Here is a 24,922-nt window from a genome sequence, read left to right on the forward strand (position 1 = left end):
CACACACACACACACACACGAGGAGGTAGGATAGAACAAATTATTCCATAGAATATGGACCTATCGCAACACCTCTGCTTTCGTGGGTCCATGCTGAGAACACAGCAGGCTTTGGTAAGGGGGGGTGGAGGCCTGGACAGGAAGCAGGAAAGTAGCGTCTAGCTCCCATGGACCGTGGTCCCACTTAGCTGTGGAGGGCTCAGGCTAGCTCAAGACCCAAGCAAGACCGGGTGGAAGCAGCAAGGTTGTGGGAAGGGGGTGGGGAGCGCACGCATGCGCATGAGGGGCCCCGTGGGGTGACGGCCGGTTAGACCTGCCCTTCCAGCCTCACCCCCACCTGAGGTATGGAGAGGTTGCTGGCTCCGGGACAGGACGCTCAGGGATGAAGATGGACATTTCTCTTAGGCTAGCCTCCAACTTGCCCTCCATGATGGACATCCTCGAGCAAGATGCAAGTCCGGGCAGTGGGGCAGGCAATGTGAAGGACTTGGTCTCTCAGGTCTCACAAAGGTTCAAGCGAGGTAGAAGCCTGCTCCTTCCGCTTCATCCCGCGGGGCAGTGGGCAAGTGGCCTGCCTGCCCTGAGCCTTCGTTTCCCATGTGTCACGTGGGAGTGGGAAGCATCCTGCCCCCTGGTGCCTGGCACTGAGAGGCACTGGGAAGGGAAGCCTGGACCCTCGTGGCTCTCACGGCCTCTGCGTCCGTTCCTCTGGGCGGTGAGGCTGCCCTGCCCAGCCTCCTTCTCCACGGCTTAGTTCTTCCCTCAGTTCTCCCCCCCCGTCCCCACCCCCGTCCTCCTCCGTCCTTCAAGTGTGATCTGAAGTGTCACCGCCTCACCACCCACCCTGAGAACCTTCAGCTTCCATACTTTGCCCATTCCTTCACTGTCCTCAGCCAATGCACAGACATGAATACAAGTTGCTCTTCCGTCTCTTCTACTAGACTGTAGAACCGGAAGGCACATGTGTGCCCGTTTGCTGTGATCGTGGCCGTTCATTCCCTTTCACGGTTGGCCCCAGGCCCCACATCGTGGTCGGTGAGTGGACTCGGGAAGGAGCGCATTTCTAAGCGTTGCCTTGGTGTCTGCTTCAGCGCCAGACATGGAGGAATTCAGTAGAGAAGAAGATGGGCCTAGCTTCTGATCTGCTGAGATAGCAATCCTGCCCCAGGAACAAGAAGGCCTTTTTTTTTTTTTTTTTTGGCCAGTCCTGGGCCTTGGACTCAGGGCCTGAGCACTGTCCCTGGCTTCTTCCCGCTCAAGGCTAGCACTCCGCCACTTGAGCCACAGCGCCGCTTCTGGCCGTTTTCTGTATATGTGGTACTGGGGAATCGAACTTAGGGCCTCGTGTATCCGAGACAGGCACTCTTGCCACTAGGCTATATCCCCAGCCCCAACAAGAAGGCCTTTTGCCCGCTAAGAAGCACAGTGCGTCATAGAGTGTCTGGACGAGGAGCTTTTCCACCTCCTCTAGGTTCCAAATTCCTTTCATCAGAGGCCTACTGCTCTACAAGGCCTTCCTTCCACCCAGCTGGAATGGAATCCCATCTTCTCTGTCCCCACTCTTTCATGCGGGAGCTGTCGTCAACGAACAGCCTCGCTCGGGTAGGAGGCCCTGTGTGGTGAGCTCAGTCTTCCAAGAGGAAAGGGGCATGGATCAAGTCAATCCTGCCAGTGGGTCAATGTCCTTCTGCCAGGACAGGCGCTTTTCAGAGATAGCTTCTGACGCCAAGATATCTTACCACAAGAGATTTCCCAGTCACCCAGGGCAAGAACAAATAAATACATAAAGCTAACAATGTTCCAAAGAACTTTCTTAGAATCTCAAGTTTAGGCAGGAAGTTGAAAAAGGAAGGTCCCATCTAGAATGAGGGTTCTCTGGGAATCCCCTCCCAGGAGTCGTGGTGAATATTGCCAGGCCTCTGAGGACGGGCATGTCCCTGGCCCTGACACCTGGTTTTTCAGGGCGACAGAGCACAGCAGTGGCTTCCCCGTGAACTTGACGCTGGCGTTGGTCTGCCTTCCCCTCCCCAGTTGGAATCACCTAGGACATGTCAACCTCCACTGCGTTCAGATATTGGAGCGATCCTCTGTGGTCTTGCCTTCTTCCTCTCAGACATCCCTGGCACACAGTGGAATGTTTTATCTGGTGCTAAGCTCCTGAATGGGCAGCATGTTTAGGAGTTCAAACATCACTAAAATCATGGTAGGGTAATAAGTGCGGAATATTATGGTGAGCGTACCATAGTGACAGGATGACTCAGCAAGCCAAGAATCGCCAGGCGTGGATATTACAATGACCCGAAGTTCAAGGAACGGACAGATTAGCACAGGTCACATTGTGATTGCAGGAAAGCTGAGGCAATATTGCCTTTTCCCGGTCATGCATGTATTGCTTTTTGAACATTTGAATGATAACTAAGATTTTAAGTATCCAGTGGTAAGAATGCAAATATTATATACTTCATAACTTTTTTACAATGGGGGGGGAGGAGAAGGCAGTGAGAATTTGGAGTTAAATGAAGTCTCTCTTGTTCTGTTATTGAAATATTGTACCAGGTACTGGTGGCTCATTTAAGGAAGGGAAGGGAAGGGGATGAGAGGGGAGGGGAGGGGAGGGGAGGGGAGGGGAGGGGAGGGGAGGGGAGGGGAGGGGAGGGGAGGGGAGGGGAGGGGAGGGAAGGGAAGGGAAGGGAAGGGAAGGGGAGGGAAGGGAAGGGAAGGGAAGGGAAGGGAAGGGGAAGGAAGAAAAGGGGAGGGAAGGAAAGGGGAGGGAAGGGAAGGGGGGAGGGGAAGGGAAGGGAGGGGAAGGGGGAAAGAGGGGAAGGGAGGGAAAGGAAAGGGGAAAGAAGAGGAAAGAGAGGGGAGGGAGGGGGAGGAAAGGAGAAGGAAGGGGGCAATAGGAGTGGGAAGGGGAAGGAAGGGAAGGGAAGGGGAAGGAAGGGAAGGGAAGGGGAAGGAAGGGAAGGGAAGGGGAAGGAAGGGAAGGGAAGGGAAAGGAAGGGAAGGGGAGGGAAGGGGAGGGGAGGGAAGGGAAGGGAAGGGAAGGGAAGGGAAGGGAAGGGAAGGGAAGAGAAGGGAAGAGAAGAGAAGGGAAGGGAAGGAAGGGAAGGGAAGGGAAGGGAAGGGAAGGGAAGGGAAGGGAAGGGGAAGGAAGGGAAAGGGGAGGAAAGGAAAGGGGAGGGAAGGGGGAAGGGAAGGGAGAGGAGGGGAAGGGAGGGGAGGGGAAGGGAAGGGAGGGGAAGGGAAGGGAAGGGAGGGGAGGGAAGGGAGGGGAGGGGAAGGGAAGGGAGGGGAAGGGAAGGGAAGGGAGGGGTGGGGAGGGAAGGGAGGAAAGAGGGGAAGGGAAGGAAAGAGGGGAAGGGAGGGAAAGAAAGGGGAAAGAAGAGAGAAGAGAGGGGAGGGAGGGGGAGGAAAGGAGAAGGAAGGGGGCAAAAGGAGTGGGAAGGGGAGGGAAGGGATGTGTGTATTGTAGGTGTGTGTGTACATATACACACAGGTGTGTAGGTGCCTATATTTTGTATACATTTGCACATAGGTGTGAATGTGTATCTGTAGGTGCCCAGGGGTATGGGGAATTATCTCTAGGTGTACATTGGCGTGCATGCGTGTGTGTATATACACGTAGGCATAGGTATGTAGGTGTGTACGTGTATGTTTCTTGGTACATATGTGTGTGTATATCTATGGGGGTATGTATCTCTCTGTATCTGTGTGTAAGTGTGTGTGTACTGTGTTCATAGACACACACGTGGAGTCATTGAGTCAGCCAGTTGGTCTGTCTTGCTCACAAGTCCTAATGCTGGCAATTTCTCCCTCGTGTTCGTGGAAAGTTAGTGGCAGCCATGTATTTAATATGTGGTCCAGTCCCGACTTCTCATCTGTGGAGCCCATCCACCAGTCACCCGTGCTTTCTGAACTACTTCTGTCCATAGATCCATGAAGAAAGCAAAAGGGGTGGGGTGGGGCAATCTCCTGAAGTTAAACTGGCTTCTAGTCCACTACCTGGTTCATCAAATATTTACTAAAAGCCCATCATCGAACTGTAATTCCACAATCACTGGCCCGCCTTTGCTCAGGTGTGTGTGTGAAGCAATGTGCCAAGTTCTTGTTTACGTTGTTCTTCGCCTCTTGTACTCTGTGAATCAGATTGAAGGTATTTTTAAGGCCAGTTTGAAGGACCTCTGAGATCTATATTGACTCATCCTGTTGGAAACTGACAAGGGCTCTCTATTTATAGAGTCCTACTTCTCATGAATACGCTAAGAGATTCACATGCATAAAAATCTTTCTGACTACGTCTCCAAATATATCATTCTCCTACCCCTCCTCTGCCTCTCAGCTTTCTTGGATTTCACATGCCGTCTTCAGTTTCTTTCCTCCCTCTTTGGAAAGGCTGGCATGTAGGAATCATACCCCGCATAGAGGATGGGGTGATATAGGCATCCTTCTAGCTCCTTCCTGTGGCAGAAGAGAGGCTTTGCAGTTCTTTCCATGTTGGTCAACTAAGCCAGCGCAAGCATATTTCCAGAGCGGGCTAGCCACGTGGCTTCTAGAAGCCACTCACGGGACAATCACCACTTCCACTGTCACAGAGAGAAGACGGTCGTCAATAAAGAACGACCTGGGCTGGGGATATGGCCTAGTGGCAAGAGCGCTCGCCTCGTATACATGAAGCCCTGGGTTCGATTCCCCAGCGCCACATATACAGAAAACGGCCAGAAGTGGCGCTGTGGCTCAAGTGGCAGAGTGCTAGCCTTGAGCGGGAAGAAGCCAGGGACAGTGCTCAGGCCCTGAGTCCAAGTGCCAGGACTGGCAAAAAAATAAATAAAGAAAGAAAGAAAGAAAGAAAGAACAACCTGCATTTCCATAAGATGGGATTGGTTGTATAAATGGGCTGTCCCTGGAGCTCAGAGATTTCCTCTTCTTTTAGGTAAGAAAATACCTTCTCGAGCATGAAGTCCAGGTTGGGGGGGGGTGGGTCATTATTGCTGCTTTGAAACCTCGGTCTGCCAATCAACGCTGATGTGTCTACACGATTAATCAAATTTCAGTTTGGAATCCGAGCAAAGCAGAGCTGTGAGCGTTCCCCCTGACACGGAATGATGGCTTTGATTGCACCATGCTGGGTTAGAATTCTAACTCTGCTACTTAATTGACAGGGTGACCTTACTTCTTGGCCTGCTCATCAAACATAGAAATAATAGTACAGGGCTGGGGATATAGCCTAGTGGCAAGAGTGCCTGCCTCGGATACACGAGGCCCTAGGTTCGATTCCCCAGCACCACATATACAGAAAACGGCCAGAAGCGGCGCTGTGGCTCAAGTGGCAGAGTGCTAGCCTTGAGCGGGAAGAAGCCAGGGACAGTGCTCAGGCCCTGAGTCCAAGGCCCAGGACTGGCCAAAAAAAAAAAAAGAAATAATAGTACATAAGTCACATATTTTGTCAGGATGGTCTAGGGAAATGGCCCAGCACATCGCCATTTTCAGTAGAAGCAGTTATCATGCGCCTTTTGGGTTCCAACTAAGCATTTCTGCGCTATATTCCTTTCTTGCTTTCTCCTCCTCCTCCTCCTTGGTCCTTACAAATGGAGAGAGGATCATTTTCAGCAAGGAACATACAACGTTAGCATTGTTTTTCTCCCATATTCATGGCTCCAGCCCAGAGGTTCTCAGAGGGAAACACACTTGCATCTGTATCTCCAGAAGGGAGATTAAACCTGAGATGAGACTATTAGAAAGGGGCCATTTCAAAATCGGGGTGCACAGCTGAATACCAAAAGTAAATGACACCATAAGCCAGATGTTCCAAGAACTCCCTTTCCATTTTTTTCTGCCTCAAGGAAAAGTTTTAGTTCATAAAGGAAACAATGAGCAGAAAATGCTATTGCAAAATAGCAATACATGGTTCATGGTTATTTAAAATGAGCCCATTTGAAAATAATCAAAGATGTGCATAATGATTTATAAAGAGAGTTATTCATTGCGGTGATATTTATCATATGTAAAATGTAAAAACATCCCAAATGGTTTACTAGAAAGGATTTGTTGCATAAATTATGATACTTTCCTTTGATGGACTGCTAGATGGCCTTTGGAAATCGTGTTGTTGAGGAATATTTAATGACATGGGAAAACGTCTGCAATGTTTTCTAAGCAAGAAGAGTAGGTTACAGTGCAGTGTGGGTGGTAGGGTCGTATTTTATGTCAGTATGAGCCAGATATCAAGTAGAACCAACTACACTTCGAGGTCTCAGGGCCTTCTTCAAGTTCCCAAAGACCTGTCTTCCCTGTGCTTTTTCTCTCTTGTCAGTGGCTCCTATCTCTACCCCTTTGACGTCAGCGTTGAATTCAAAACCTCCCTCACCTGTTTGTCATTCAAACCTGGCTTGCCCTTCAAAGTCTCTTCCAAGGAGGTTACAGGTGGCATTCATCAAACTGCCCAGCATACCCACCAGACTGGCCCGGGTTGTGTAGAGCTAATGGCCATGGCTGCCGAGGTCTCCCAGCGCCCCTTGGTCTATGCCACTGAGGACCCAGCATTCTCTCCTGATCCAACTCACTCTCCTTGGTGCTCAGTCCTGTGGGAATGCCCCCAGCACACCACCCCACTCTGCTTTGAGCTCCACCATTCCCTCCCTTCTGCTGAGCTCTTGGATCCTCTTGAACTCCACCTAGACACAGTCTCCAAGAGTTAGCCTCCTGCCATCCCTCCACAGTCCACATCAAGGTCGAAGAATCGGCCCTTCCTCAATTCTCAGTCCCCTCACTGAGCTGCTCTCCATTAGACACGGCTCTGCAGTTCCAGAAACACGAGGGGAAGACAAGTCCCTTGGTCTGTGTGCTACACTTGCCGGCCCCTGGCCTCACGCGAGTGGAACGAGGTCTAGGAAGTTCGTGTGTAAGGCACACCTTACGTGATTTGTTGCAAGGGGTACCAAGGATAATACATTTTGAGAAATTCAGTTGTTATGCAACTGCTTATTTACCGAATCCACGCTGACATCTGAACACTGAAGACACATGTCATTCATCATCCATTTTCTTCTGTAGTGCCAAGAATGTGGCCTGGCCCAGAACAGGCAGCTGATTGAATAGGTAACACTCTGATTTTAATCATCTCCTATGTTGGAGTTGGCATTTACTCTGGTCAACTAAACCAATATGTGCCACGGTTGGGGATTCTTTGCACCCGTGTAATGGGGTCACTCGGTTTTGCTCTCATGAATCGGAAGTTCTGTGTATCTCTGATACAGCATAAAATATAAGTCATCCTAGTACTACAAGACCTTTTGTTAATTGGCAGGAACGCTCAGAATCTTGAGTCCCTCGGGTGCAATAAAGGGTTGAAAATTCTAGCTCCAAACAGCCTTCCGTAAGCCGTCAACTTAGTCAGGGGCCACAGCTGAGGGAGCTTCTTTCTTTAATTCAACAACAAGGGCAATAAACCAGCCAGACAGGGGGAAAAAATGGACTGAGACTTCTATGGAATCCAGATGAATTTATAAGACATCTCTCTGGGTGTCCTGCAACAAGCCTTGTCATTTGCAGAGTGGGAGACATTCTAGAATGCCAGCCCTCTAGCACAGCACACTTCCGGGCTGTACACTCCGCGGGCCGTGGCACTCACGTGCTCTCTCGCCGCTCCGCCAGCCGTGCCACGGCTGGGCAGGAAGCCTTCTCAATGGTGTTTCCCTTTGCCTTCTTCATTCTCAAGGCTCTGAGGGCCAGCTTGTCCCTTTGGTCCTTATTCCCTCCTCTCCATCATTTCTTTTCCTGCTTTCTCACCCAGGCTCCATCATCCCATACAACGAGGGGTGTGCAGGGGTGACAGGTCTCTGGGAGGGGAAGAAGGAAAGGAAGAAGGCAGCGCTGTGGGTCTGGCCTCCAGGTGGGTTTGCTAAGCACATCTAACCCTATGTAGAGGGCTGGGAATATGGCCTAGTTGCAAGAGTGCTTGCCTTGTATACATGAAGCCCTGGGTTCGATTCCCCAGCATCACATAGATAGAAAACAGCCGGAAGTGGCGCTGTGGCTCAAGTGGCAGAGTGCTAGCCTTGAGTAAAAAGAAGCCAGGGACAGTGCTCAGGCCCTGAGTCCAAGGCCCAGGACTGGCAAAAAAAAAAAAAAAAAACCCTAACCCTATGTAAACTGCCGCGATGAACTTGGTCACACTGTGGGGTGCCACGCTAGTTAAGGACCATCTGAAAATCAGGTGAATCGTATAATGGAAAGGAGAGCCAGTTTGAGAGATTTTTTGCCAAGCACGATCAAATAATCTGGGAATTAAGGTGAGGACCGGGTGTCAACATGGTGTAGCCATGCCAAGTGCTGAGAGGGGAAAGATCAGTGTGTGAGATGCACTTGAGAGAAAGCAGGTCGTCTCTGTAAACACATTCCAGAGGCAAGTTCACCTACATTTGGCAATAACCAGCTTGGGGTCATAGTTGAAAGAAACCAAGGGAGTTGAACAGTTCTTTTAGATTCGGAAAGGGTGTCGATATAGAAGAGGAGGAAAAAAAAGGCTAAGGATTGATTCTTGGGTTTTCACTGATTAAGAACTGGCAAAAAGAGACAACAAAAGGAAATGGGCAAGAAGAGAGAGAAGATGGGGCAAAGGAGGAAGAGAGGCTGCTAACAGGACAGTGTTAAGAGGCAGATGATGGTTAACGAACACGGATTCTACGGGCAAAGTGGTTATCCCATACCACCCACCGGTGACCCGGGAATGGAAAGAAGGGGGAAATCTGAGTAAATGGTAGGTTTAAATGTGTCTCTCCTCACTGAATCCTTAATGAAACATCTGCTCTAGAAGCGTAGCGAGTTCACTCACAGCGCAGTTCTGCAGACTCATCTGAATAGTATTCATATTGTGTTCCGAGACGTATCACCTGAACACTCCTTCTGAACATGGCTGAGGAAATGAGAGGAATTTCATCCCCGCACCGCATACCGCCTGTTAATATTCTATTGTACCAGCCATGCGCTCCGAGGGAGCAAAAACATTTGGGTAGGCTGTGGGTTAGGTAAATACCCGCTAAACATTGATGCATGCATAATTAGAATGACTAAAATAATCCTGGCATAAAATTATCCTCGCAATAAGAAGAGTGACAAAATGAAGTAATTTGATCATGAAAATTAATACCAGCTGACGCTCGCGTTCCCATGCAGCTAATTGGAAAGTGGTTATTATCCACAGCTCCGTTTGCCTCTCGCTCTGTGCTCGGGCTCCCGCCTGGCTCTGAGAACGCGGCTGGGGAGTGGAGAGGGCGGAGGAAGCTAACCACGGCTCCTACGCTGTTCCCAGGTCCACCTGCCACACATGACACGCTTTCACCAACACGGCCGAGGGCGTGGGTCACCCCCTCCTCTCCCACTCCAACAACATTCCACCTCCATGGTGGGCCTGACCTTTGGTGCCAGCTTTATTGGTTTCAATGAAGTCATCGTTTCCAAATGTCCAAATCAATGCCTCTGTGCTCAGAGTTGCGCAATCGCCAGGACATTTCATCACCCCTCCCAAAGAAACCCCACACCCCTTAGCAATGGCTCCCAACTGCCCCCCCCCATCTGATTTCTACCTCAGTGGATTCGCCCACAGCGGACATGCGCTGTCAGCGGAATCATGCCATAGGCGGTCTTTTGGCCAGGCTTCGGTAACTGATGAATAAAACGTGCGTCTTGGGTTTGTGTAGTGCATCCCTACGACAAGCGTCCACATTTTGTCGCTATTTTATGGCTGGCTCATGTTGCGTCGTAGGGAATGTAGACTCTTGGCTGGTTCTCGCTTTGGAATTGCGGTGAGTCGGCTCCTATGGGTGTCCCTCGCAAACTTGATGCACGTGAAGTTGAACCTGGCCCGTAAGAAGTGCAGCTCACACTCGGTGGGGCGTGCTACACAGGGCTCAGCTCTTCTTCGGGATTCCAGAGTCCCGGGGCGTCCCACGCTTCTGATTTCGTTTTATTTATCTACACTGAGAGGCTAAAACGGAAAGGCGTTTGTGACTTGAAATGAGTTCCCACACCACAAGCAGCCTGATAGACAGCAGCTTTCCAACGCAGGTCTGACCATCACTGACAAACATATCCCTTGCAGAGCAAAGGCTCTTCTGCCTTTGGAGACAGTCTTCTTTTTGAAACATGCTATTTTACTATTTGTATGAGTATCAAGAAAGAGAGAGAGGAGGGAGGGAAGAAGGAAGGAAGGGAGATAGGGAGGTAGGAAAAGGGGAGGGGAAGGGGAAGGAGAGGAAGAGGAGGGAAGGGAAAAGAAGAGGAAAGGAAGAAAGAGGGAAGGGAAGGGAAGGGAAGGGAGAGGAGGGGAGGGGAGGGAAAGGAATGAGCTCTTTTATCTTAGATCCTTTGGACAGTTTGTCCTACTTGTTCAGGTAAAAGTCTTAAGGCAGAACCCAATCAGATAGTAGTGGGTCATGTGACCATCTCTTAGTCACTGTGATCCAGGACATCAGAGCCTTGCACACACCAGGCAAGTGTTCTACCACTGAGCTACACCCTAACCCTAACATGGAGTTATAATAGCACTATTTAAACACTTACTTTAACTAGTACTAAGAAAGACATAGGTGCTAATAATGAGACATTTCAAAAAAAACTAATGAAAAAAAACACTGACCCAAATAGGATGCTTGATAATTCTCAATAAGTGCTGTAAATGTTTCTGAAAGAACATTAAGATGCTTAATTGCTAAATAAATGAAATATAAACATTCATTATGTAGCTTAGAGAGTTCTTTAATATGTAATGGGGAAAACATTTTATCAAGTGCACTGTAAGTAATAAATGCTTGTTTCCTTTTCCAAAACAAATCAATTCTTGAAATCATTAACCACCATTTAAATGTAGCTTGAAATTTTCTATTTATTCCTCCTTTTTAATTGTTTTTCTCTGGGAGACAGAGCAGTAGAGAGCAAATGGTGACAAGGGATGTGTAGCCAGAAGTCTGGCTTTCAATCTGGGGTCCTGTGCTTATCAGTTCTGTGGTGTTGGTCAAGTACCTTCACCTTCCTTGGTGTCCAGGGGTGGCGGAGACTGTTGAAGGATCTCCTTGCTACTAAGTCATCACACTTCCAGGAAATTGCATCTTGGCCTTTATGGTAAGTAGGAATTACCTGCGGATCTTGCTAACCGTGTAGTTGCTTTCAATTTACTAGGTAGGTCTAGCCTCCATCAGATTTTGTTGCGACTGGTCCACATTCTGGACTGATGCTGTTTTTTTGGAATGCCTCCTGAAGTGGGGCGATCGAGTCTGGCCGGCGCCATCTTGGCCTCATGCCTGACGGTAGATGGTCTGTATCTTTTCTTCATGGTGAGGGAAGACGAAGCCCCCGCCTCCCAAGTGATGGGCATGCCTGAACCCCTGGAGGTAGGGCTGGGACTTGGGTAATAGGTTATTAAACCTCGCGGTCCAGTTCCTGGAACTGGGAGTTTCTGGTGACCCTGGCCCCTGACCCTAGTTGGGCTTGGATCAGCTCGGGTATGATTAAGCCACACCATGTGTCTCTGTGTTTGTGTCCTGGCTCCTGGCCCTTCTCTCAACACGGTGATGGTGTCCCAATTCAGCATTGGAGATGAGTTGGTTTGTTGGTATTGTTTTTGCTCTTTCTTTCCACTCTGGCCTTCATGGCTCAGTTTCCTAACAGGGTTCAGTGGCTGCTCTTTGAGACAAGAGTCCACCTTGCAGTTGCCACCCTTTTAATAAAGACTCCTGATTGGACCTCTCAAAAGATGGCTTCTCTGTTTTCTCACCATAAAACATCCCAAGCTCAGGACTGTTTTAGAAACTGTCCTGGGTTATGGTGGTGATGCGCTAATGGCTTCTCTAGCGCCCCTTATGTAGCTGAGGATGATAGAGGTGACTTCGAACCCAAGGTGATCCGAAACAACGTCTTACCTGCTGGGGACATGGCTCAGGTGGTAGAGTGCCAGCCTAGCAAATATGACTCCAAACCTTAGTGCTGTTAGACACACACACACACACACACACACACAAAAGACTCACACATCAACCTGGAGTTTTGAACGGGGACCATCGACGTGCCATTTATTCCCATGCTTGATCATACAGCAATTAAAAAATATGTATTTCTGTGCCAGATACTTCATTATAGTGGAAGCACTATCAAACAGAGAGAGGCTCTGCCCTCGAGGGGTTTTTGTTCAAGGAATGTCATAACACAAGCTAATTGCAGACAGGCCGGGAAGTGAATGGATGGAAGACTTTCAAGACCTCAAATAGGAGCTGGAAGGTTCTTCAGATAAGCTCTTCCCTGCTGAAGAGACCACGGGAGCCATGTGTTGAAGACAATGTATAGAAAGCGAGAGAGTCTGGGTTTCGAGTTAGTGTGTGGAGCAGAACACTATCTCTTTACCGTAGACTGAATTATGAGTTATATAATGAAAGTAGAAATTTTAATTTCTGAAAAATTATGTCAATAGAAGGGTTATTATAAAAAGCTAGTCATGCTCATTGTAAATATTTACCATGTTCCAGTCTTCTGGAGATTCTAAAAATGACCAGTTTAAGTTAATGCTGGCTGGACATCAAAACCCTAGTGTTGATGAGAATTTGATGAAGTAATAGGTGTGAAAGTGTTTCATGCCATGTTTAAACTGTTGTGCACCTATAAAGAAGTTGACCATGAATTACTCTTTCTGAAATGTACCCTCTGCTTGGATTTGTTATTGAGGAAAATCCAAACAAAATAAGTACTGACATATACATTCACACTAGATCAATTTTGTTCTCTGGTCATTTCTCGCTCTGATTTCTTGTTCAGAGTTTTTGGTTTTTTAATCAACTCACTCAATTGCAGTGGAAACTTAAGAAGCAATTATGAAAGTTTGTAATTTTCCTTTAAAGCATGTGTTTATGTTTGGAAACAGTCCTTGGTGGGAGAGGAATATGAATATTGAAGTACACCACATCTCATGCTGACCAAGATACAGGCAATCTGAGGCCCCTGGGATCATGACAGGGAATCCGTCTCCTACACTTCATCCTCGGAGGGCCGTTTCTTCCTCGGCTGCTGGTCTCAGGAGCATCTAGCTGGTCTTCTACCTCTGGGACCTTCCTCTCCTCTTCTATTTTGTACGTATCATGAGCAGCCACAGGAAAGCTGTCCGTTAACAGAACTGAGTACAGTTTTCTCTCAGGCAGGAAAACCAGGGTCTTCTCTGAGAGACATTAATGGCGGAGATGTGGCTATCTACACCCAGGAATCACTTATTTTTATGTCGGGTTTGGGTTTGCCCTTGCGACTTTGTGTTCTTAGTGAAAGAAGAGAATATCATAACTCACATGAGCCTCTTTGAAACTCAGTCCTATTGGCAAGCATAGCATATAAAGCCAAAACCTCCAACCTCGGAGTCACCAATTGGGTGGGGTCTTTCTGGCCAGGGGTCCATTCTAAGGCACATGTGCATCTAGGCATGTGTACACAGAATGTCCGGCTTTTCCTGGAGCCACACCCCTAAGGAGAAGAAAGAAGAGTCTATCCAGGAGATCTTGGCATGAGAATGTCAGCCTTGCTTTCTTTGGGTGCAGCTTTTAAGTCCTTGGTCCCTGCAGCAACAGACTTGGTCTAGGCATTGCTGTCTGTTCAGTGACCAAAATACATGGAATGGGGAAAAAAATCAGGGACACAGGAAAATACGGGTCACACATAGATACAGAAACTCAAGCACTAGACTTTTAAAAGATACATGGAGTGAAGATTTAGTCCTCAAAGGAGACTCATCCATCACCCACCCACCCACTTATCCATCCATGGGTCTCCTGTCTATCCTTCCATGTCTATCTACCACCCATCCAATCCACCCCTCCATCCCTCCATCCATCCACCCATCCCTCCGTCCATCTACCCATCCATGCAAGCCACCGTCGGAGCTGAGCACTTTCTCACCTCAGTCGTGTGCTCAGGGCGGCAGTTACACAAAGGCAGGGGACAGAAGTCGAAAAGCCAGTGTGGGAGGTAGGAAGAGTGATGCTGTGATTCTGGGGGCCACGGGCTGGGACCGTCGGGGAGGTTCTGGAAGTGAACCTGACTGTCCGAGCGCAGGTGGGGATGAAGCAGCAACCTACGCATCCGCATCATAGAGACGCCCAACTCCCCGGTTCCTAGAGAGGCCGGTGGGTGGCTCCCAGAGGAGCCGGTCTGACGGCTCCGGCTCCCCCAGGGCAACAGGAACCGATGAAAGGCTGGGCATCGCCTGCCGGGCGCAGGCAGTCCCCGCCGCGCTGTGGTTTCCTGTCCCTGTAAGTGGAGAGGGCTCGGGAGGGCAGGCGCTGCTGGTGCAGATCCTGGCTTGGATGGTGGGGTGGCCCCAGGCTCGGGAAAGGGACCTGAGGGTGACAGGTGACAGTCCCCAGGCGGGGGGCCGGTAGTGAGGAGCACCCATCCCATGACAGGACCTCTCTCCCAGGTCCCAGGGTGCCGGCTCAGCCTGGTTTTCTAAAATGGCACTGCACCGCTCCACATTTTCTTCTTTTGCTTTTTTTTTTCTTTTTAATGCTTATTATCGATATTTTTACAGACCACAGTCTCAAGCTCAGAGTTTTCCACGGCGCCTACACAGCCAGGCGTATTCTGGCAGGCTTCATTTTCAGGGCATTCTGGAGAAAGGATTGTCTTCTTTTTGTGACAGTACTTGGGATGTCCCATTCAGAGTGGCAATGGGAGGCTCCCATCGAGAAGGAATTCATTGCGGTAAAATTGCCATTATTGGGTTTCAGTTAAAAAATCTAATCGGTGAGTAATTAGAGCGAGAGACTAGCAATGGCGTTAACTGTAAAGATGGTAAGATAAACGGTGCAAGGGCTCGGGCTTTGCGACATCTCTGATCGGAGGCGTGGCACACCACCAGGGAGGAAGACAAAACCAGCTGTAAACTCTGGATCCAGTTCAGCCGCTGAAGATCCACTTGATTTGTGAGCAAGGTTCTGTCTCCGTCTCCGCAGAGCTGATCATTCTAGAAACTATCTCACTTGTCCTAATGTGTAAATGGTAAATGTTTGAAGTGCCGCATCCATAATCTCCACCATTACTGTTCTTTTTATTTTAGAGAGGCAGGATCCGAGAGACGTTGTGAGTTGCCCTGGGTCATACTAGAAACTGCTAGAAGAGCCAAGTCCATGAACTAATTTTTTTTTTTTAATTTCCAACCTAGGAGGTTGTGCTGGTATGCCTCTCTGCTTCAGGGAAGGAGATGGACCAGCTCCTCCTCCCCCTCCGAGAACTGGAGCAGACTTAGTGAGGTGGCAGAAAGTTATAGCTGTAGAAAATCTGTAAATACTGGCCTTCGCTCATTACCAGTAGTGTGCCCAGTACTTCCGGTCAGGTGTTACACAACGCCTCCCGAAGCAGCTGCAACCGTGGCGTAAGCAGTGGCGTCAGATGCACCTGGTGGCCGATGTGTATTTGCATCATGCCCTGCTGTCTGCCAGTTGTGGGACTTAGGGTTAGACGCGCGGTGTCTCTGAGCCTCAGTGTTCCCATCTGTAAAATGGCATCGCTAATCCATCCGCATGTCAGGGGACGTTCTGGGCATCTAGTGAAATAACTTGCGGGAAGGGCTTCGGCCAATGTCTGGCACAGGGAAAATGCTTACTAAATGAGAGTAAGCATTCACTAGGGTACGTGGAAGTGGCAACCGTGTCCTGCAGCTAGGGCGGGAGGGGACACGTGAAAGTGTGCAGAGAAACGCATTCCGCTCCCAGTTCTGCCTCTACAGTCTTCCAGATTCTCCTGCCCCCAGGAGTGTCACACTGGGCGCTGTGAGTTTTCACCGAATGCTGTGCCCTTGACTTCCCTTGCAAACGCGCTCCGTCTTCTCAGGTTCTACCCTTGGCAATCCTTTCGTCATACCAGGTGCTGCGACCCTCACCATCGCTAACTCTTTTGTCTTCATTTGCTTTGATTGCATTGTAGCAAAGACAAATAAAGAACGCTGGCACCCTGCATGGACTCTGAACCGTTCCATCCCAGGTAGTCGCTGTTTCTCTGGCCCATTGAGAACAGCTACCTTTTACTTCTGGTCTACTTAGGTAGACATTTATGACAGCACCAAAACCCAGGGTCGTGCTGTCTGGAGGTTATTTTCATGTTCTTCACAGTTGTCATTATCTGAGTGCATAACCCAAAAACTCAGATGCAAGTGATTAGTAGCTTAATAGATTAAGGGAGATGAAAACCAGACAACTGTGTGGAGAAAAATTGTATATGCTCTTGCTTTTGCTGGCTTATCATCCGTGCCTTCTATGTTTGCTGAGATTTTTTTTTTTTAATGTGGTCGTTGCTGTAGGAGATCAGGGCTCGTTCCTGGCTGATTATTTTTCGATGCTTCACCAGCCTGCTGTCCTGGCTGTTTGTCTTGCTAAATTGGAGTTTTCCTTTGTCTTTCTCCTCTGGCTCTCTTGTGAAGGCGGTTGTGCCCGTTCTTGCCTCTGGCTGTAGTTGGAAGGTAATGAGGAAGAGCCGCAGCAGGACTAGCAAGCTTTAATTGCCTCTTATTGCACATCCTGGCTCGGCTAATACACACACAGCCCTGACTGGCCTGTCCTCTGGTGACTGGCCTGGAATGCAGCATCTTCAAAAACAAAAGATATCGAAATGAACTCAAAAAAAAAGGGAGAATTAGAAATAGTTTGTTGCATTTTTAATTGGCCTCTTGGGGGCGCCCCAGTGAGTTGTTCTTCATAAATACCCTGTGCACGCAGCGGTCCACAGCCCTCCGTGCCATTTTGCCCCATTCCCGGAGTGTCCTCACTCCCGAAGCCACTGAGCCTGGTCTTCACCTGCCACACCTACTGAAATCAACACCGATGATCTGATTCACCTCGCTGTCCATCTGCGTACACTCTAACCCAGTGCCTTGGCAAAAACCTAACCATGGCTCCTGGAAACACAACAGAATGACAAATCCCCAGACTTGAGTGCTTGAAAGAAAGGAGACGGGAGAAGGGGCATCTGTGGAGCTTCATCTCCATAAGCCTGCGAGCTACTTGTTGGCTTGGCTTGCTACTTGTAGGCTTACAACTTAGACAAGTGAAATATCAGCCAGGTGCTAATGGCTTATGCCTGGAATCCTAGCTACTCAGGAGGATGAGAGGCTCATGAGGTTGAGGATACTGGTTTGAAGCCAGCTAGGGCAGGAAAGTTTGTGAGACTCCTATTTCCAGTTACCTAGCCTTGAGGGGGGAAACAAAGCTCAGAGACAGCACCCAGACCCTCAGTGCAATGCAAGCCCCACAAGTGACAAAGGAAGAGAAAAGAATCCACAGTCGGGAGGCCCATCCTTTCTGGCACACTTGGAGGGGGCAAAGAGCAAGGATGCGGGAGTGGTTTGTCAGCCGTGCGTGCCTCTGTGTGGGGGACCAGAGGAAAGTCAACATTAGATTGTAAGAAAAGCAAATAGAAGCCATCTTTCAAAGACCTGTGCTACAGACAGTGCTTCATCAGTTTGTAAGACATGAGTCTGAAATCGCCAGCAGTTTGGTTCTGGAAAGATCTCTGAATGGTGTGCAGTTACGTAGAAGAGTGGGCCAGTACCCTGTCCTGAGACAGGTGGAAGGAAAACAAATCCAGTCACAATATTTCCTCTAGCAACCAATGAAATGTGGCGATCGGGAAAAGTGAAGCATGCCAAATGGGGGATGCCAGTCAAAAGACAGCATGGCACAGAATATCAGTGTTCAAACCAGGCCTCGGAGATGTGGCCCATCAGTACGTGAACGGGGGTCTCACTCTGGTGTGGAAGGGAAGGTAGACTATGGTGAATACATGGATGGGAATAACGCGAGGCAGCAAGCAACAACAGCCATAGCTGATAACCGTGTATTCCTGAGTGACCAGACAAGAGAAAAGTCAGAGAGTGGACGATTCTTCATCGCCAATGTTTGGTACAGTCTCATTTCCAAATCATGTATAGTCTTTATGGATTCTAAGGACAAGGATTAAAATGCTCTTTCATATAAAAAAGAATCCATATAATACCCTGCATTTGAAAAGTGCTATATGGAGAGCGCAATGGAAGGGGTTGATCTAACTAAAATCTAACTAAGAGGTATGCAGGAAATACCATGGTGAAACCCCTTTGTACAACTAATATGCACTTTTAAAAAATGTGACAGGAAAGTAAAACAGGCTCTGTGGGGGAGGGGAGGGTGAACACAAAGAGCGACCATGGTCAGAGTGCTTTATATAGGAAACTAGAACGAGGAAACCTGTTGAAATTGTTTTAAGAAGGGTGGAGGAGATGAGGGAGGGAGGGAGGGAGGGAGGGAGGGAGGGAGCGTACACTCTGTGCATGGATGGAAATGTCACAATGTAACCTCCTTGTACAGCTCATATACGTTTTATTAAAACAGAGAAAAGAAAAGATGCCCGCTGGTTTTCAAAGTGCCACAAGCACATTATTTTATTTATCCTTCTCATTGATCTTGCCAAGCAAGGTAGATATTCCAATCCTCATATTACATATGAAGCTATTTGAAGGCCGAAGGGTGATCAGGGAGCTAATGTCACACAGCTCTGACCAGAACCCAGGTCTGAGCTTGGGTGCTACTAGAGAATATCGAATTGTTTGCTTGTTTCTTCTGTTGTTGTTTTTTCAGTGTTGGGGATCAAACCCAAGGTCTTACACATGGCAAAGTAGCATTCCACCTTTGAGTTATGTCTTCGGTCCTCTTTTATTCTTGGGATGAATACATTTGCATTTAGATGATAATATTGTTGCATGCTTTCATTTTTTTCTTCTAGGTCCGGTTATTCCTTGTCTACAACATGAGCTCCCAAAGACTTTCAAAGGAGACTGTCCTCATTACTGGAGGAAGTGGATACTTTGGCTTCCGGTCTGTACATCTACAAAAATAGGCCCCTGGGATTCTTTATTAGTAGTTGTTGGAAAAAAAGTGTACCTTTCAATTTTGACATCCATGCAATGTGATCTTACTGGCTTGTGTACTGTTAAACCCAAAATAAACCGTGTTGTCTGTGACCTTGATATTGAAAGTGAGACCCACAGATACATTCCGCTTCAAGAAAAATTCCTTACAAACACTTGTACATGGGCGTGTGGCGATTATTCGTGCAACCAAAGATCATTTAAAATAAGAACCATTCTTTCTCAGTGATGATGTTTTTATTAAGTAGGAGGGAGGGTTCTTGTTTCTCCAAGTGGAATAAATCCTACTTGTAGCAATGAACAGGGACAGATGGAGGCTCCGCAGTGAGTCACGGAGGCTGGGCCCCACCCCACCTATTTTCTCCGCCGTTCCGAAGGGTGACTTGACGCCACCTTCCCTCTTTGTCGTTTCAGCCTCGGCTGTGCTCTGAACCAGAAGGGGGTCCGGGTGATCCTGTTCGACATCTACACTCCCGCGGAAGCCATCCCCGAAGGGATCACGTTCGTCCGCGGCGACATCCGCCGCTTCGGCGAGGTGGAGCGGGCCTTCCAGGCCGGCCGGGTGGCCTGCGTGTTCCACGTGGCCTCCTACGGGATGTCCGGGCGGGAGCAGCTCACGCCCAAGCTCATCCAGGAGGTGAACGTGCGCGGCACGGACAACGTCCTCCGGGCCTGCCGTCAGAGGGGGGTCCCCCGGCTCGTCTACACCAGCACGTTCAACGTCATCTTCTCGGGCCAGGTCATCGAGAACGGGGACGAGTCCCTGCCCTACCTGCCCCCCCCACCTGTACACGGACCACTACTCCCGCACCAAGATGATGGCGGAGAAGAGAGTGCTGGAGGCCAACGGCTCGGCGCTGGAGCGAGGCCGGGGCGTGCTGCGAACCTGCTCGCTGAGGGCCGCCGGCATCTACGGCCCGGGGGAGCAGAGGCACCTGCCCCGGATCGTGAGCTACCTGGAGAGGGGCCTCTTCAAGTTCGTGTTCGGCGAGCCCGAGAGCCTGACGCAGTTCGTGCACGTGGACAACCTGGTGCAGGCGCACGTGCTGGCCTCCGAGGCCCTGCAGGCCCACAGGGGCCACGTGGCCTCCGGGCAGCCCTACTTCATCTCCGACGGCAAGCCCGTGAACAACTTCGAGTTCTTCCGGCCGTTGGTGGAGGGCCTGGGTTACAAGTTCCCCTCCGTGCGCCTCCCGCTGGGCCTCGTCTACGGCCTGGCGTTCCTCACGGAGGTAGTCCACTTCGTGCTGGGCAGACTCTACAACTTCCAGCCCTTCCTCACCCGCGCCGAGGTCTACAAGAGCGGGATCACGCACTACTTCAGCCTGGAGAAAGCCAAGAAGGAGCTGGGCTACGAGGCCCGGGCCTACGACCTGCGGGAAACCGTGGAGTGGTTCAAAGCCCGCGGCCACGGCAGGCGCCCCGAGCACGAAGGCCTGCGGTACCTGCTCTGGGACGGGCTGCTGGTCTTGCTCCTGGTCCTGTCGCTGCTCGCCTGGCTGCCTTCCGCTCTGTCGGCGTGAAGGCCAGGCCGGACACGGGAACTGATCACAGTCACTCGGCGCGTCTCGGAGAACACGGGCTCACGAGCACGCACGGCGGTATCCAGTCCCACGCTCAGCCCTCGGTCACTGCTAAAGAATTGACTCTTCCGATGAGGTAACGGAGCTCCCTGGGGCCTGTTGACTCACAGGGGAAAGGCACGTTAACTTGATTAAAAGACAAAGGTATGGAACACCGTGGTATGAAAAACCCCTTCGAACAATTGATACACAATGAATGGCAGCGCCCAGCACGGGCCGACACCTCTCATCTATCCGCTCGGGAGGCTGCCATCTGAGGATCACGATGTGAAGCCAGCCTGGGCAGACAAATTCTCAAGACTCTGATCTCAAAATAGCCAGCAAAAAGCTGGAAGTGGAAGCATAGCTTACGTGGTAGAGGACAAGAGGGCGAGGCCTGGTTCATGACCCAGTACTGGGATGTGCACACACACAGGAACCGTAGGAACTGAACAGGTGCTACTTACAGGTGGTTACTAGCAGCAGAAGGAAGGTGAATGAAGTGGTGAGGTGCTTTTACACCTGTATATTAAAATAGAGTGATGAAACCTATTGCAATCGTTTACAGAAGGAGGGCAGATTAGAAGGAGGGTAGATTATCCATTTCCCAGGGAAACGGATGGAACTAGAACGGAGCATGTCAAGTGAGGTAAGCCAAGATCAGAGAGACAAAAGCACCTATTCTCCCTGATAGGTAGAAGCTAGATCTAAAACACCCTGGGATATGACAAATGACACAGAATTCCAGATCCTCACATACAGTGAGAGACCAAAAGAGGATAATCTTAGGAGAGAACCACCAAGGTGCAATACCCAAGTGCCTCTTCATATTTATATAAAATAATATACGTGCTGAAATGAACTCCAAAGATATGGGAACAAGGGACTTGGCTCTTAATTTTTTTTTTCTGACCATTCGGTATTCTTTACCTTATATACAGTGCATCCACATGCACATCTATGGGAAGGTGGGGGGAGGGCACGGAATCAGAGGAAAGGGGAGGGGAAAGTGCAATAGTGGAGCTCACTGGACATTTATGAAAGTGAACTCATGGGTGGAGCTGCAGGGGGAGGGGAGGGGGGGAGAGGGAACGAGGGGCCAGATGACACGATGGGTAAGGAAAGGTGCTTATTACCGGACATCTGTAAATGTAACCCTGCTGCAGAGCGCCTTTAAAACAACCGCAAAGTAAATGCAGAAGGAAAAAAAAAAAAAAGAAGGAAGGCCAATGAGGGAGAGCGATGGAGGGGGTGAGTGTCACTGATGTGTGTATGGAAAATGCCACAATGAACCCCCTTGTACGACAAAGACTTGCTTCTGAAAATGTTTTAAAAATAAAAAAAAAATTGAAATGAGAGTTTCATTCATCTGAAGGCATGGCTCAAGTGGTAAGCCCTGAATTCTAACCCAATACGAGAGACAGAAAGACAGAGAGAGAGGGAGAGAGGGAGAGAGAGAGAAAGAGAGGGAGAGAGGGAGAGAGAAGAGAGAGAGAGAGAGAGAGAGAGAGAGAATGGGTTCTTTCTCTTCCCTCCTTTTCTTCTTTGCTTTCCTTCCTCCCGAACTCCCCTGTTGGGAGAAGAGACCGAAGTAACTTCAAGACTTCATTTCTATGCCCTTGTGTCTTCAATGGTAACCCATCATTGTGGAGCCCTGGAGGGGCCTGGTTTCGATGGGAATGCTTTTGTGTAAAATACCTCAGAAGCCGGAACATACAACGGACCAAGACTCTGAGTGACCGGGTAATGGCCGCCACCACTCACAGGCTTGAAAATACAGAGACCAGCACCTAGCACCCCAGCGCGGCAATCACAGGCGCCGCTGGCCCAGTGCATGTTTGGGGAGTGAACTTTTGCCCCTGTGTGATATTTAAGCAAACAGACCTTGATCCTGCCTCACAGGATTCTTTTGGTGACTGAATTAGGCAAGACATAGGAAGGCGTCCTGAGCGCCTGTAGCTCGTCCTGGGCCTGCACCTGAGAGAGGGGCTGCGGTAACAATGGCAGCCTTGTCTGGCCTCCAGGGGCAGCTGTGGGGGCAATCATTCAAGTGACACCGCTGCCTAGGAACCAACGTGGCAAGAAGACAGCGCCAGGTCTCATGCACGGGAAGGACAGTACAGAAACACCGGACAGGCTAGAGGGTGGCGGGCAGTGCTTGCTACTGAGCTTGCCAGTGGGTGAGCAGACCCTGTGAAGGCTGCCCACATGCCTTGGGCAGCTCTGAACTTGGTGTCTGAAAACCTATAGCACAAATCCTTTGAGTGGCTTTAGCCACGTACCCAGAGGCTCTGAGAACCTGGTTTCGTCATCTGGGAGAGATGGCACGGGCGGCATTCACTCCTACACGCTCACTGCACTCACAATCGGTGCTAAGCATAAAGCAAGATAGGGCTTTAAAAAGTACTTTTCATAGATGACCTGCGAAAGACATAGGAGGTGGTTGGTGGTGGTAGTAACGGTGATGATTTCTTACTTTGGCTTCTGAGTTACCCTACATTTTGCTTGGGTCTTCTTTCCGAATCAAGTTCATTTGATTTTTTTTTTTTTTTTTTGGCCAGTCCTGGGCCTTGGACTCAGGGCCTGAGCACTGTCCCTGGATTCTTCCCGCTCAAGGCTAGCACTCTGCCACCTGAGCCACAGCGCCACCTCTGGCCGTTTTACATATATGTGGTGCTGGGGAATCGAACCAAGAGCTTCATGTGTAGGAGGCAAGCGCTCTTGCCACTAGGCCATATTCCCAGCCCTCAAGTTCATTTGAATCATGCTTATCCAAATCATGCATGATATCTATTTGGGCTCGGCAGCTCCTCAAGCAGTGTAGTCCCAACCCTCTTGTTCCGTAAGAACGTTGGCCAGCGCCTCACCCCATCAGGCAGGAGCCATGTCTATTTGTCTACTTTTTTTTCCGGCGGGCACCTAGCTATCCCTTTATCTGGCCAGTACATGCCGAGTGGATTCATTTCTCCACCAGGTGATGGGAGACGAGAGCCAATTTCCTAATCATTCTCTCAACCTGACCTGATTCAAAACAACACCAACACCACCACTCAGGGTCCAGGTTAAAAAGGCAAACTCCAAGGGCTGTGACACTTGGTCCCCTCATGAAACAACCGGAACACCGGCCACCTTTGGGTGAGTCGGGGGACAAGGACAACCAAGGCTTTCAGAACACTTTCTACTTTGTGTACTTTACCACCAAAATGGAAAAAATGTAAATAAAAAAGGGATACGCAGACTCCACACTCTTCTTCTCCTGGCAGCTGTGGCTCAGAGAGTCTGTGCTGGAGGAGAAGCCACAGGCCCCCACTAGCGAGGTGGAAATGCAGCCAGATGCCAAACACGCGCTTCCTCGCGAGAGGGCTGGCGGGCGTGGAGGCTCCTCCACGCCCCGCGCGTGTTTCCCTCCAGCGCCGGCTGCCACGCGCGCTGAGCTCGCTGACTGCAGACACCCCTCGCTCCGGCCGGGGCGCTTCTCTTGCAAATCCAGCCCGTCTCAGTGCGTGCGGCCGCTGGCTAAGTAAAATCCAACCCAGGCGCGGGGGTTTGGAACGCTAGCCTGAGCTCCCCCCCCCCCCCACCGTGCTGCTGCGGCCTCTGGTCCCTAGGATCGGACGCCGGCACCCTCGTGGCAAGCCTGAGACCCCAAGGAGGTGCAGCAGCAGCCCGACCGGGACCCCCCCCCCCCCAGCCCGGCCCGGCTCGGCCCAGCCAGGGCTGCCGGCAGGGGGGGGACTGGCTGACACGGTGTGTTGAACCTGCTGCGTGCGTTCTCAGTACTTGGTATTGTGACCGTGGCACGGAAGCGAGAAACTGAGGCCCAGACTGGCCTGGTCACTTGAGCAAACTGCGATGGCAGGTTCTGGCACCTGCAGGAGGAAGGCGTCTGCATTTGTGCCTCTTTTCTATTTAATTGTCTAATGATTGGCTGCCTTTTTATGAGGATTTCCAACGACAGTCCTCCTCTTCAGAGGTGTCTTTCCAGGCTGTTCTCCTCAGTGGTGGGTGTCTGTATTGGCCATCCTGTCTTCTTGGGGTTATGTCTTCGTGGGGGGGCGGGGGGGGAGCTTGGTCCAGAAACTGGATCTCTGGATGGAGCCTGGAGATGGCAGGTACCTGATCCGCACATGGCTTGTTATTTGTTTGTGTATGCTGGTCCTGGGACTTGAACTCGGGGCCTGAGTGCTGTCCCTAGCTTTCTTGTTCGAGGCTGGCACTTTACCACTTGAGCAATGCCTCCACCCCGGCTTTTGGTGGTTGATTGGAGATCAGAGTCTCACAGACTTTCCTGTCTAAGCTGGATTCAAACCTGGATCCTCAGATCTCAGCCTCCTGGGTAGCCAGGGTTACAGGTGTGAGTCACTGAAGCCCCTTTCCTATCAAAAGCCACTCCCTCGCCAAACGGCTTCGGCATATTCTTCTTCCCCCTTTATGCTGC

At 50.0% G+C, this 24,922-nt stretch overlaps 1 protein-coding gene across 1 annotated transcript; it reads left to right on the top strand.

Annotated features, from left to right (window-relative positions):
- The first annotated feature begins 14,259 nt into the window (after window positions 1-14,259).
- Window positions 14,260-20,445, top strand: Sdr42e1 (short chain dehydrogenase/reductase family 42E, member 1). The gene is given in 4 exon segments (XM_048354724.1): window positions 14,260-14,276; window positions 18,778-18,869; window positions 19,337-19,697; window positions 19,699-20,445. Coding segments are annotated over 3 exon segments (1,176 nt in total). The 5' UTR covers window positions 14,260-14,276; window positions 18,778-18,801.
- The last annotated feature ends 4,477 nt before the right edge of the window (window positions 20,446-24,922 follow it).

Source organism: Perognathus longimembris, chromosome 10, assembly GCF_023159225.1.
Source record: "Perognathus longimembris pacificus isolate PPM17 chromosome 10, ASM2315922v1, whole genome shotgun sequence".
Lineage (NCBI taxonomy): Eukaryota > Metazoa > Chordata > Mammalia > Rodentia > Heteromyidae > Perognathus > Perognathus longimembris.